This window comes from Sapajus apella, unplaced genomic scaffold, assembly GCF_009761245.1.
Source record: "Sapajus apella isolate SASKATOON/1434 unplaced genomic scaffold, GSC_monkey_1.0 scaffold77, whole genome shotgun sequence".
In the NCBI taxonomy this organism is placed as follows: domain Eukaryota; kingdom Metazoa; phylum Chordata; class Mammalia; order Primates; family Cebidae; genus Sapajus; species Sapajus apella.
In genome coordinates this window covers 9,646,376-9,656,350 of record NW_022437017.1, presented here as the reverse complement: position 1 = coordinate 9,656,350, position 9,975 = coordinate 9,646,376, and the positions used below count along the sequence as shown (strand labels likewise).

At 60.8% G+C, this 9,975-nt stretch overlaps 1 protein-coding gene and 1 long non-coding RNA gene across 16 annotated transcripts in view; one reads left to right on the top strand and one right to left on the bottom strand.

The window, feature by feature from the left end:
* LOC116532841 overlaps positions 1 to 5,219 on the top strand; it is a 19,428-nt gene extending 14,209 nt beyond the window's left edge. The window contains exon 3 of the long non-coding RNA XR_004260975.1: positions 5,206 to 5,219. This is a non-coding gene — a long non-coding RNA (uncharacterized LOC116532841). The remainder of the gene's footprint in view (positions 1 to 5,205) is intronic.
* Positions 1 to 9,975, bottom strand: part of TCF3 (transcription factor 3) — a 49,331-nt gene that overhangs the window by 16,231 nt on the left and 23,125 nt on the right. For 13 of the 15 annotated variants that reach the window (XR_004260972.1, XR_004260973.1, XR_004260970.1 and 10 more), the window contains 3 exons: positions 5,074 to 5,147; positions 4,794 to 4,872; positions 713 to 780 (listed from right to left, as the gene is read on the bottom strand). Coding sequence is in view for 10 of the 15 variants with exons in the window: in XM_032252382.1 (XP_032108273.1) it covers positions 713 to 780; positions 4,794 to 4,872; positions 5,074 to 5,147 (221 nt within the window). In the remaining 5 variants the exon portion in view is untranslated. The remainder of the gene's footprint in view (positions 1 to 712; positions 781 to 4,793; positions 4,873 to 5,073; positions 5,148 to 9,975) is intronic. The other 2 variants (XR_004260974.1, XM_032252392.1) reach the window with 1 other exon arrangement.

Below are 9,975 nucleotides of genomic sequence, written 5' to 3'. Positions count from 1 at the left end.
CTCACCCCGCTCCCCGGATTCTGCGTGGGCCGGTGTCTGCGCACCCCGCTCCCTTCTGCGTGGCCGGGTGTCTGCGCACCCCGCTCCCAGGATTCTGTGCGGCTGGGTGTCTGCGCACCCCGCTCCCCGGATTCTGCGTGGCCGGGTGTCTGCGCACCCCACTCCCGGGATTCTGTGCGGCACCCAGCTGCTTCCTGTCTTTTTGATTTTGTTACATAAAGCCCTCCGTTTAATTCTGAACTTGTTAGTGTGAAAATCGGCTTTCTTCCTGGAGAAGCAGGGCTGCCCTGGGCCGGGTTCTGGCACTGACTCCTGTGTTTCATCTGCTCCATCATCCGGTGGCCGCACGGGGTGGCCCAGCGTCCAGGGCAGAGCCTTCTCCCCAGGCCCAGCCCCTGCTGAGCCTGCACCCTGTGTGGCTACTGCAGGCCTGCTAGGTGGCCAGGGGGCGCCAGAGAGCAGTCTTCCTGCCTGCCACTCGGGTGTGTGGGCATCTGAGCCCTGGAGCCGGGCATGGCAGCCTCCCTGTCCTACCTGCCTCCCCCACCACCCGGTCCCCACCCAACCAGCCCACTCTGGCCCAGGCCGGGTCTGCTGTCGCCGCTATCAGGAGGCAAACAGAACCTGGCTGAGCCAGCACAGCTTCTACAGATCAAGGAGCGACAGATTTGATTAGAATTAACACACGCCCAGCCCAGACGAAACCCCTCACCTGAGTCAGGCCGCCCACGCCTGCATCTCTCCCAAAGGAGGCATAGGCACCCCGCTCGCCGCTCTTGCCTGCAAGGAGAGAAGGAAGGTCAGAATGAGGCCACCCAAGAACCATCATGAGGCCCCCCACCCTAAGCCTGGCACGTGCCCACATACAACAGGCGCTCCATAAGTGCACATGGCTGAGAGAGAACACACATACAACAGGCACTCAGTAACTGCACAGGGCTGAGACAGCGCCCACATAAAACAGGCGCCTGTTAAGTGCACAGGGCTGAGGCAGCCCCCACATACAACAGGCACTCAGTAACTGCACAGGGCTGAGACAGCGCCCACATAAAACAGGCGCCTGTTAAGTGCACACAGCTGAGACAGTGCCCACATACAACAGGCGCCCGTTAAGTGCACAGGGCTGAGGCAGTCCCCACATACAACAGGCACTCAGTAACTGCACACGGCTGAGATGGCGCCCACATAAAACAGGCGCTCAGTAAGTGCACACAGCTGAGACAGCGCCCACATAAAACAGGTGCTCCATAAGTGCACACAGCTGAGACAGCGCCCACATACAACAGGTGCTCCATAAGTGCACACAGCTGAGACAGCGCCCACATACAACAGGTGCTCAGTAAGTACACACAGCTGAGACAGCGCCCACATAAAAGAGGTGCCTGGTAAGTGCACATGGCTGAGACAGCGCCCACATACAGCAGGCGCTCCGTAAGTGCACGTGGCTGAGAGGGCCCTCCCATCCACCAGCGACGGGCTTGGGGACAAGAAAGGATCCCTGATGATTTCGGGGCCTACTCGGAGCCTCTGCAGCCCACATGAGCCCTGCTGGGGGACAGGGAAGGAACAGCAGAGCTTGAAGGGGCCCTGCCTCCTGCCAGCCAGTCCCTGCCCTTCCTGAGCCTCAGTTTCCTGTTGCAGGCATAGACAGGCCACTGCCCTGGGGGGCTGGGATCAGAGGCATCTGTCTGCCCCAAGGGACAAGCCTGGGGGTCCTGGGTAGGAGGCCCAGGGACTGTGCACACAGCCTCAGGTTCAGCGCCCAGGCCCTGGGGTTCCCTGGCACCGGCTTCCCCTAAGAGCAGCTTGCAGCCTTCAGGCCAGGGTTTGTTCATGAATGAGCATGTGACCTGCCCTCCACCAATGACTGGCACCTCCCTGGGGTGCTCAATGACAAAGGGCAGGTGAGGCCTAGGCCATGGAGGGGGACAGTGGGCTGCAGTGAGCCCCCCCAGAGTGGAGGGCCTGGGTCTGATGCAGAGACACCTGGATCCAGCCTTCCCTGAAGCAGGTCCCCGACTACTCAGGACCTGTGCCAGTTAAATCCCCTTCTGGCTTACACTGGGAGAGGAACGTGACGGGGGAGGCACAGCCCCCAGCCCTGCTGGGAGGGGATGAAACGCACAACTAACGTACATTATTCTCAAACCATGAAAAAAATTCCCCGATTTCTGAATTTTAAAAGTTCAACAGCCGGACGCAGTGATGCATGCCTGCAATCCCAGCACTCTGGGAGGCCGAGGTGGGTGGATTAGGAGGTGAGGAGTTCGAGACCAGCCTGACCAACATGGTGAAACCCCGACTCTACTAAAAATACAAAAATCAACCAGGCATGGTGGTGCACACCTGTAATCCCAGCTACTCAGAAGGCTGAGGCAAGAGAATGGCTTGAGCCCAGGAGGCAGAGGTTGCAGTGAGCCCAGATCAGGCCATTGCACTCCAGCCTGGACAAGAGTGAAACTCCGTCTCAAAAAAAAAAAGTACAAAAATTAGCTGGGCATGGTGGCGCATGCCTGTAATCCCAGTTACTTGGGAGGCTGAGGCAGGAGAATCACTTGAACCCGGGAGGCAGAGGTTGCAGTGAGCTGAGACTGGGCCACTGCATTCCAGCCTGGGCAGGAGAGCGAGACTCCATCTCAAAAAAAAAAAAAAAAAAAAAGTTCAACAGTTTCCCAACTCCTGGAACAGATGCTGCTGTTTTTTGCCCCCCCCCACCACGCCCAGTTTCCTCATCTTGGTGACCCTGGGGACATGGGGAAGACGACAGCCACAACCCCCCAAAGGCCACCCCTGGCCACGGTAGCCACTTGCCCTGCTTCCCAGAAAAGAAACAGGCCAGGGGAGGCTGAGGCTACGCCAACACCCCTAGTGGCTCCCGGGACCCCCGCTGCCCTCTCCAAGCTGCTTGGTTGGGGCCCAGGCCCCACGGGTGGCAGGTGGGACGCGACTGGGCTCTGGGCACTGCTGGCCAGTCCATGGGAACTGCCCATGTCAGCCCTGCCCACCCTGGGGCCATCAGGGGTATGAGGAAGAGGCCGGGAAGAAGAACAGCCAGCAGGGAACCAGCCCTCCAGGTGCAGAGACCACCCCAGGTGGGGATGGGGCCAGGCCTCACCTTCCTCATCTGGGAAATGGGCAGAAATCACCCCTGGCACGTGGTGGGTCTCAGGCACACCCACCCCTACCTTCACGCCATTCACTTCCTGCCCAGGACACCAACCCACTGCATGCCAGGTCCTAGGCCAGGCAAAGCGAGGCAGGACAAGCCAGCCTGCCGTGGGGCCCAACCAGGGGCTGCCCCTCAGGGTCCAGGGAAAGGCTGGGTCCCCAAAGTCCTCCAGGCCTCAGCTTCCCCCCAGCCCACAGCGCCGAGGGCTACACGATACGCATGACCCAGCGGCAGGTCCCGCGCTCCACAGCTCGCGGCTTCTAAGCAGCGCCCGCCTCCACCGCACCATGAAAACCGTGTACAAACACTGCCTCGAACCACCGGGCTCCAGAGACGAGGAAGGATCCCATGGCCCAGGATGACTGAGGGATGGAACCACAAATTCCACAGCTGAGGCACCACGGCAGCGGGACCCCCGAGCCCCTTGCTAGTCCCCCAAGACCCCTACCTAAGCTCCCCGAACCCCGGGGCACTGGACTTGACAGCCTCATAGGAGGAGGGCTGTGAAGCCTGGGGGTTTCTGGGTCACCTGCAGGAGAAACGGCACACGAGACACTGTCCCAGCCGCAGCTCCAGGTCCCTGGAAGAGGGCGAGCCCTGGTCAGACCCGCCCAGCCATAGGCCTGGCACCAGGGCGCCCCTTCCCAAGCACGGGTGGGCAGCGGGGCTGGGACAGTCACAAGACTGGGTGGGCCAGCAGTGACAAGTCACCAAGCCCCACCCCGCGATCGGCAGGGCCTGCAGAGCTGGGCCACTTCTCACTGCCTCCCTCCAGGAAGGTTCTGGGAGGGTCCCTTTCCCACAGTGGGGAAACCGAGGCTCAGAAGAGGATGGTTCTTGCCCGGGGAACACAGCGGTGTGGGATGACACGCCAGGTCTGAGTCATCATTCCTTTTATTTGTTTGAGACTGAGTTTCGCTCTGTCTCCCAGGCTGGAGTGCAATGCTTCGATCTCAGCTCACTGGAACCTCCATTTCCTGGGTTCAAGCGATTCGCCTGCCTCAGCCTCCCGAGTAGCTGGGACTACAAACACCAAGCACCATGCCTGGCTAATTTTTGTATATTTAGTAGAGACGAGGTTTCACTGTGTTGGCCAGGCTGGTCTTGAACTCCCGACCTCAGGTGATCCACTCACCTTGGCCTCCCGAAGTGCTGGGATGACAGGCGTGAGACCCCACCCCGGCCTGAGTCACGGTCCTCTCGGTTAACAAGAGGCCCCCAGGGAGAGAGGGCCGCGGCCTCCGAGCCGCGCAGGCTCTAACCACCACACGTGCGGGCCGCCTCAAGTCTCCAGCACTCCTACGCCTCCTTTCCAGCGGGTGACGGCCGGCCCTGCTGACCCCTCCCCGGGAAGCAGGGGGAACCCTGCACAAATCGCAGGGAGGATGGGGGCTGGAGCGGCCTCCCTGCCTCTACACCCAGGCAGGGAAGGCGAGTCGCAGGGCGCCGTGGCGGGGAGGCCGGGCTGTGCCCTCCTGCACCCGGCTCCCAGGACGGGCAGAGGCTTCGGCTGCCCACACCCTCTGGGTGAACGCTGCGGACGCCTGCTGCTGTGCGTGCACTGCCCACGCCGACGTCTGCACATCCGTGCGCGGCAGAGGGACCGCGCCAGGCGGACACTCACCTCCGAGTCCTGGTCCCAGGAATGTGGACGAAGAGAGGCTGCTGTGTGAGTCGGTGAAGTGGGCGCCCTCGCTGAAGGTCTGCGGGGGAGGGCGGGGATGAGATGTGCTGGGCTGCACAGGCCCCCCACCCCGCATTAGGGCTGGACAGGAGGACTCGAACCTACGTCTCCCAGTCCGAACCCTGGAAGGCTGGCCCCTTCTCTCAGCCTCAGTTCCCCACACATCCCCCTACTCTGGGAATAGGAAACTCAGGATCTGAGGTCTTATGGGGGCTCCTACCCGGCTGGGGTCAAAGGAGGAGCTGTTCTGGTCGCCGCTGCCCCAGGAGCCTGAGCTGGGCCGATCCTCAAGACCTGCAGGCAGGAAGAGAGAGTTACGGTCACCCTCACACCGGCCCCGCTCTAAAGGCAGGCTGGGTTCCCAGGGTCTCGGGGCCAAGTCTCAGTGGATCCAGGGGGGTATGTGGAACGCTTCCTAACCCAGCCTCACCCAGCCTGACTCACAGGGACACCAGTCAGCAGGTGACACCGACACCCTGGGACTCTCAGGTTCACACACTTAAGTAATTCTTCCATCAGCTCTCTGCTGGCAAACTCCTACCCACCCACTGAAGCCCCAGCCACCATGGCCTCCTTGGGCAGAGCCCTCGCTCTCATGCCAAGCCTCCCCCCCTCAGCCCTAAGTGCGTCCCTCTGGCCCAGCCCTGAACATGTAGGCCAGGGGCTCTGTCAGGTGGACTCTTCTCAAGAGCCTGAGGGTGTGGGAGTGAACAACAGGCTCCAGGGGAGGACAGGGGGTCTCCCTGTCCCCACCTGCCAGTGTGGGAGGCGGGGCCGCCCTGTGCTGAAGCTGCGGCAGAGGCCAACCCACTGCGCGGGAGGCTGGCAGCCCGAGAAGGTGGAGCCGAATCGCGTCACCCAGGAACAAACCCCATGCAGAGACCAGAGGCCCGCAGCTCAGGCTGGGACGAGGACCTTGGTCCCCGGGTGGGGTGGGGCCGGGCGGGGCCCTTATCGCTCAGAACACTCACAGGCAACCGCCCAGGACTCCGGAATCTTCTGCCCTGGGCAGGGCAGGCCTGTTCGGACCCTTCCCCCATCCATGGAGGGCCACAAAGCACACCCTTGGAGAAACAGGATTGGCGGCCCTGGGGCGCCTCAGCTTGGCCATGGGGTCGCGGCCCTGCCTCCGTTTCCCTCTCCATAATAAACGGAATTACAAACAGGCCATACTTCTGAAGGCTGGAGGTGCCCATGTCCAACTCTCAAGTCCAGAGGTCTCCCGAGAGCCAGGACAGGGGACCCAGCCCAGCACGATGTCTGTGACAGGCAGAAGCTCAGGCTGTCCTCCCCCACGCTGACTCCACGCTGCAGGCTGCTGAACCCAGCCCGGCTCCTCCGCCCGCCCAGCTCGCCTGCACCAGAAACTTCTTTCAAATTGCATCTTTCTATTTCAGTGCCTTTGTGTTACTCATTTCCCTCGGGAAGTATTGGTGTTTAATTGCTGTCTAATTTACATAATTATGCATATTAATCTCCCCACCTAATGAATATTCATGTGCCTCATTTAGATTTTGTTTTCTAATCAAAACTTTCCAATGTGATTATGAGTGGGGGGCTGGGATGTGGCCTTGGCTGGCTGGGGGGCCCGGCAGGGGGCTCCTGAGGTCTCCAGGAATCCGCACAGCACTAGCTGCCAGGTCTGGGGCATCCGCACCCCAAGATCCTGGTCCCACACGTGTGCCCCGGCAAACAGGGCAGCTGCCGAGGCCAGGGTGGGCTGCTTAGCGAGGATGGGCACAGTGCCAGCACCTCTGGGCCTCAGTTTCCCCTCTACACACCCACCTGTTGTCTGGTCCCCTCCAGCCATAGCCCCACCGGAGACAAGCTCACCCATGCTCAAGGTGCCCCAGGAGGTGCAGAGACCCCCACCCGAGCTAATAGAACACTCCTGGCACCCCAGCCCTCACCCCCTAGAAGACCTGGCATGCGGGGGGCCGCCTGAGGCCCCACACCCAGGGATCGCCCCTGGGGATCACTCCAACAGGCTGCTGCAGAGGCAACCCGGCCTCCATCTGTCCTTTCGGGGAACCCTCCCTCGCCCAGCCCTCGGCCTCCTCCTTCTAGAAATGACAAAAACAGGGGCAGCCCCCACATTAATACAGTTATTAAAGTCCCCCCGCCGATTACGCATTTTAATAACCCGACATGAATATTCATAACGCATCCCTTGCTTGTTTTAATTAAAATGTACTAATAGAATAAGGCGCTGCTGTCAGAGTGCTTTTCTGTGATTTCCTGGGTGCAGCACGGCCGAGTGGGCCCCTGTGGGAAGGACGCCTTCCTGCCTGGGCCAGCTGGGCCGCCTCGGGAGAGGCCTGCAAGCGGACGGGCCAGGGGGCTCGGGAGCAGGCCTAGGAGCTGCCCACCCCCCAGGCTTCGTATCCAATTCCAGGGACAGGGGTGTGGAAGCCACCCACCTGCCTGGGCTGCTGTGAGGGTAACAAGGGAAGACACTGTCTCAGAGAGGCCGTCAGTGGCCAGGGAACGCTCAGTGCCAGTGACTTCCCAGCCCCGGCCTCCACCGGGTCCCCTCCTGAGAGGGACTGGGGGCTGATCCTGGCCTGGTGGCTCGATGGCAAATGGGAGAGGGGGCTTCAAAAGGCGTTCAGTGAATACCAGGTGGGACCGAAGGGAACAGCAAACAGTACACACGAACCAAGTCCAGACCCCAGCCTGCTTCTCAAACCCAGTTCTACGGGCATGAGCTGCACCTGTTTGTCCATGCACTACCTGCGGCTGCTTCTGCTACAACAGCAGAGTCCAAAATTGCAAGAGAGACCACCCGTCCTGCACAGCCCGAAATATTAACTCCCTGCTCCTTTCTGGAGAAGGCTGGCTGACCTTGATACAGAAGAATACTGCCCAAGTGGCTTCAGGTACTTTGCGCAAGAAACCCAATCAACCGACTTCGGTACCAGGAGTGGGGTCACCACGCCGGGCAGGCAAAACCCTTGGTGGACACGGGCCCTGAGCACAGCCCTATGGCTGCCCCTGCCCCAAACCCTCAGGCACACCAGGTGGCCTGGCTTCAGAGGGTCCTGGGGACTTCATCCTGTAGCCCCAGCTCTGCAACGCACACCCCACTCAGGTGCTCAGGCTATAGTTCAGGGGTCCTCCTGTCACCTTCCCTCCTCCCAAAGGAACAGCAGCTCTGCCACGGCCCAAGTCTTCCTCCAAGTCCGCCGACATCCTCAGGCAGCCTGATGGAGCCTTCAGAAGCAAAACTCAGCTCTTCTCCCTCCTTCTAGCCTCTCCCATGGCTCCCCACCGCCCTCAGGGTAAAGACCCAACTCCTCCCTGACCTCAGCACTCTCCTCTTCCCCCACGCACCAGGTGACCCCCACCCATGCCCCCGCCTGAGCCCCTTCCCAGCCTGTGCTCCCAAGAAAACTTGGGAAGATAAAAATGTTCTCCACCTCTGCTGTCCAACACGGGAGCCACACTACCAACTGCTGGAAACGTGGCCAGCATTTTTTAAAGCAGATTAAAAATTACATTAAAAAATGCACTGAACCACCCAGTCCTCAACAGCAAAAAAAGTAACAGCAACCACCACCAACTACCACGATCGCACCTAAGGACCAAGTAACGCCTCAACAGCCACCACACGCGCTGCTCATGCAGGCTCCATTCACTGGGGCGTGGAAGGCGGCCGCCAGATACGGGGTCACGACGCCGCCCAGGCCTGCGGCTACCGTCTCTTTCTCCTTGCTATTAAAATCTTGAAGGATGCCGACGTGAGCCTGTCCCACTGCCCTGCCTGGGGTCTGGCCCCTGTGGCTTGTGATGCTCTGCAGGCCCATTCCCAGTCCCCTGGGGGTTGCTGAGGGGCGAGATCAGACAGAGGTTTGAATTTAGGGGTGGCTTTTCCTTGGGTAGGGCAGCATTCAAAAAAATTATTATTTTGAGACAGGGTCTCGCGCTGTCGCTCAGGCTGGAGTGCGGTGTTGTGATCTTGGCTCAGTGCAGCACCTGCCTCCTGGGTTCAGTGGTTTTCCCACCTCAGCCTCCCAAGTAGCTTCGACTATAGGCGCCCGCCACCACGCCCAGCTCATTTTTGTATTTTTAGCAGAGAGGGAGTTCCATACGTGTTGGCCAGGCTAGTCTCGAACCCCGGACCTCAGGTGATCCGTCCGCCTCGGACTCCCCAAGTGCCGAGATTACAGGCATGAGCCACCGTGCCTGGTGAATTTTTTGAATTTTTTTGTACCAGTGGGGTCTCCCTACGTTGCCCAGGCTGGCCTCAAGCGATCTCCCCACCCCGCCCTCTCCGGAAGTGTGGGATCACAGGCGCGAGCCACCAGCAGGGCATCCACCTCACGTAAGTTCAAGCTGTGGGAGAAGGAGACGGGCCAGCACGCGCCGCGGCCCAGCCCCGCCCTGCAGCCGCTTTGGGTCCATCCTCTCGCTTCGTTTCCTTGCTCAGGGGCCGCAGGCCGTGGACACGCACCCAGCATTCTGAGAGGGCCAGCAGTGGGGAGAAAACGTGTCTGGGGCAGCGCAGAGCCCTTCCCTGCGGACGGCTGAGGAGACCCTGCAGGAGCCCTCCTCCATCTGCCCCTAGTGTCTGGGGGTCGCAGGCAGGAAAGCAGGGCCCCGTGGCCTACCCCTGAGCAGACACCCCCAAGGCTGAAGAGAGAGGGACTGGAACCACACACCACCCAAAAGTGGGGGTCCCGAGCCCTGAAAGTGGCCAGACATGACCTTGGGCAGGCAACAAGGCTGGGCAGGGAACACAGGCAACTCCCTCCCCCAGAACCAGGGACCCCTCGCAACCCGCTCCCCCAGGGCCCTGGGGTTTCCGTGGAGGGCAGAGCTTACCCCAAGAGTGGGCGTGGCTCATAGACGTAAGTAACAACTCAGAGAAACAAGCCCCGCTTTGCAGAGAGAACAGACAACCCCATCCCACACCTGCTTCCGGGTGTGGGGACCAGAGAGCCTGCCCCTCAAAACAAGGTCAGAAACCAGCCCGGGACTGGGCACAGTGGCTCAAGCCTATAATCCCAGCACTCTGGGAGGCCGAGGCGGGAGGGCTGCTTGAGCCCGGGAGGTCGAGGCAGAAGTGAGCAGCGATCCCACCACTGTACTCCAGCCTGGGTGACAGGGAGAGATCCCACCT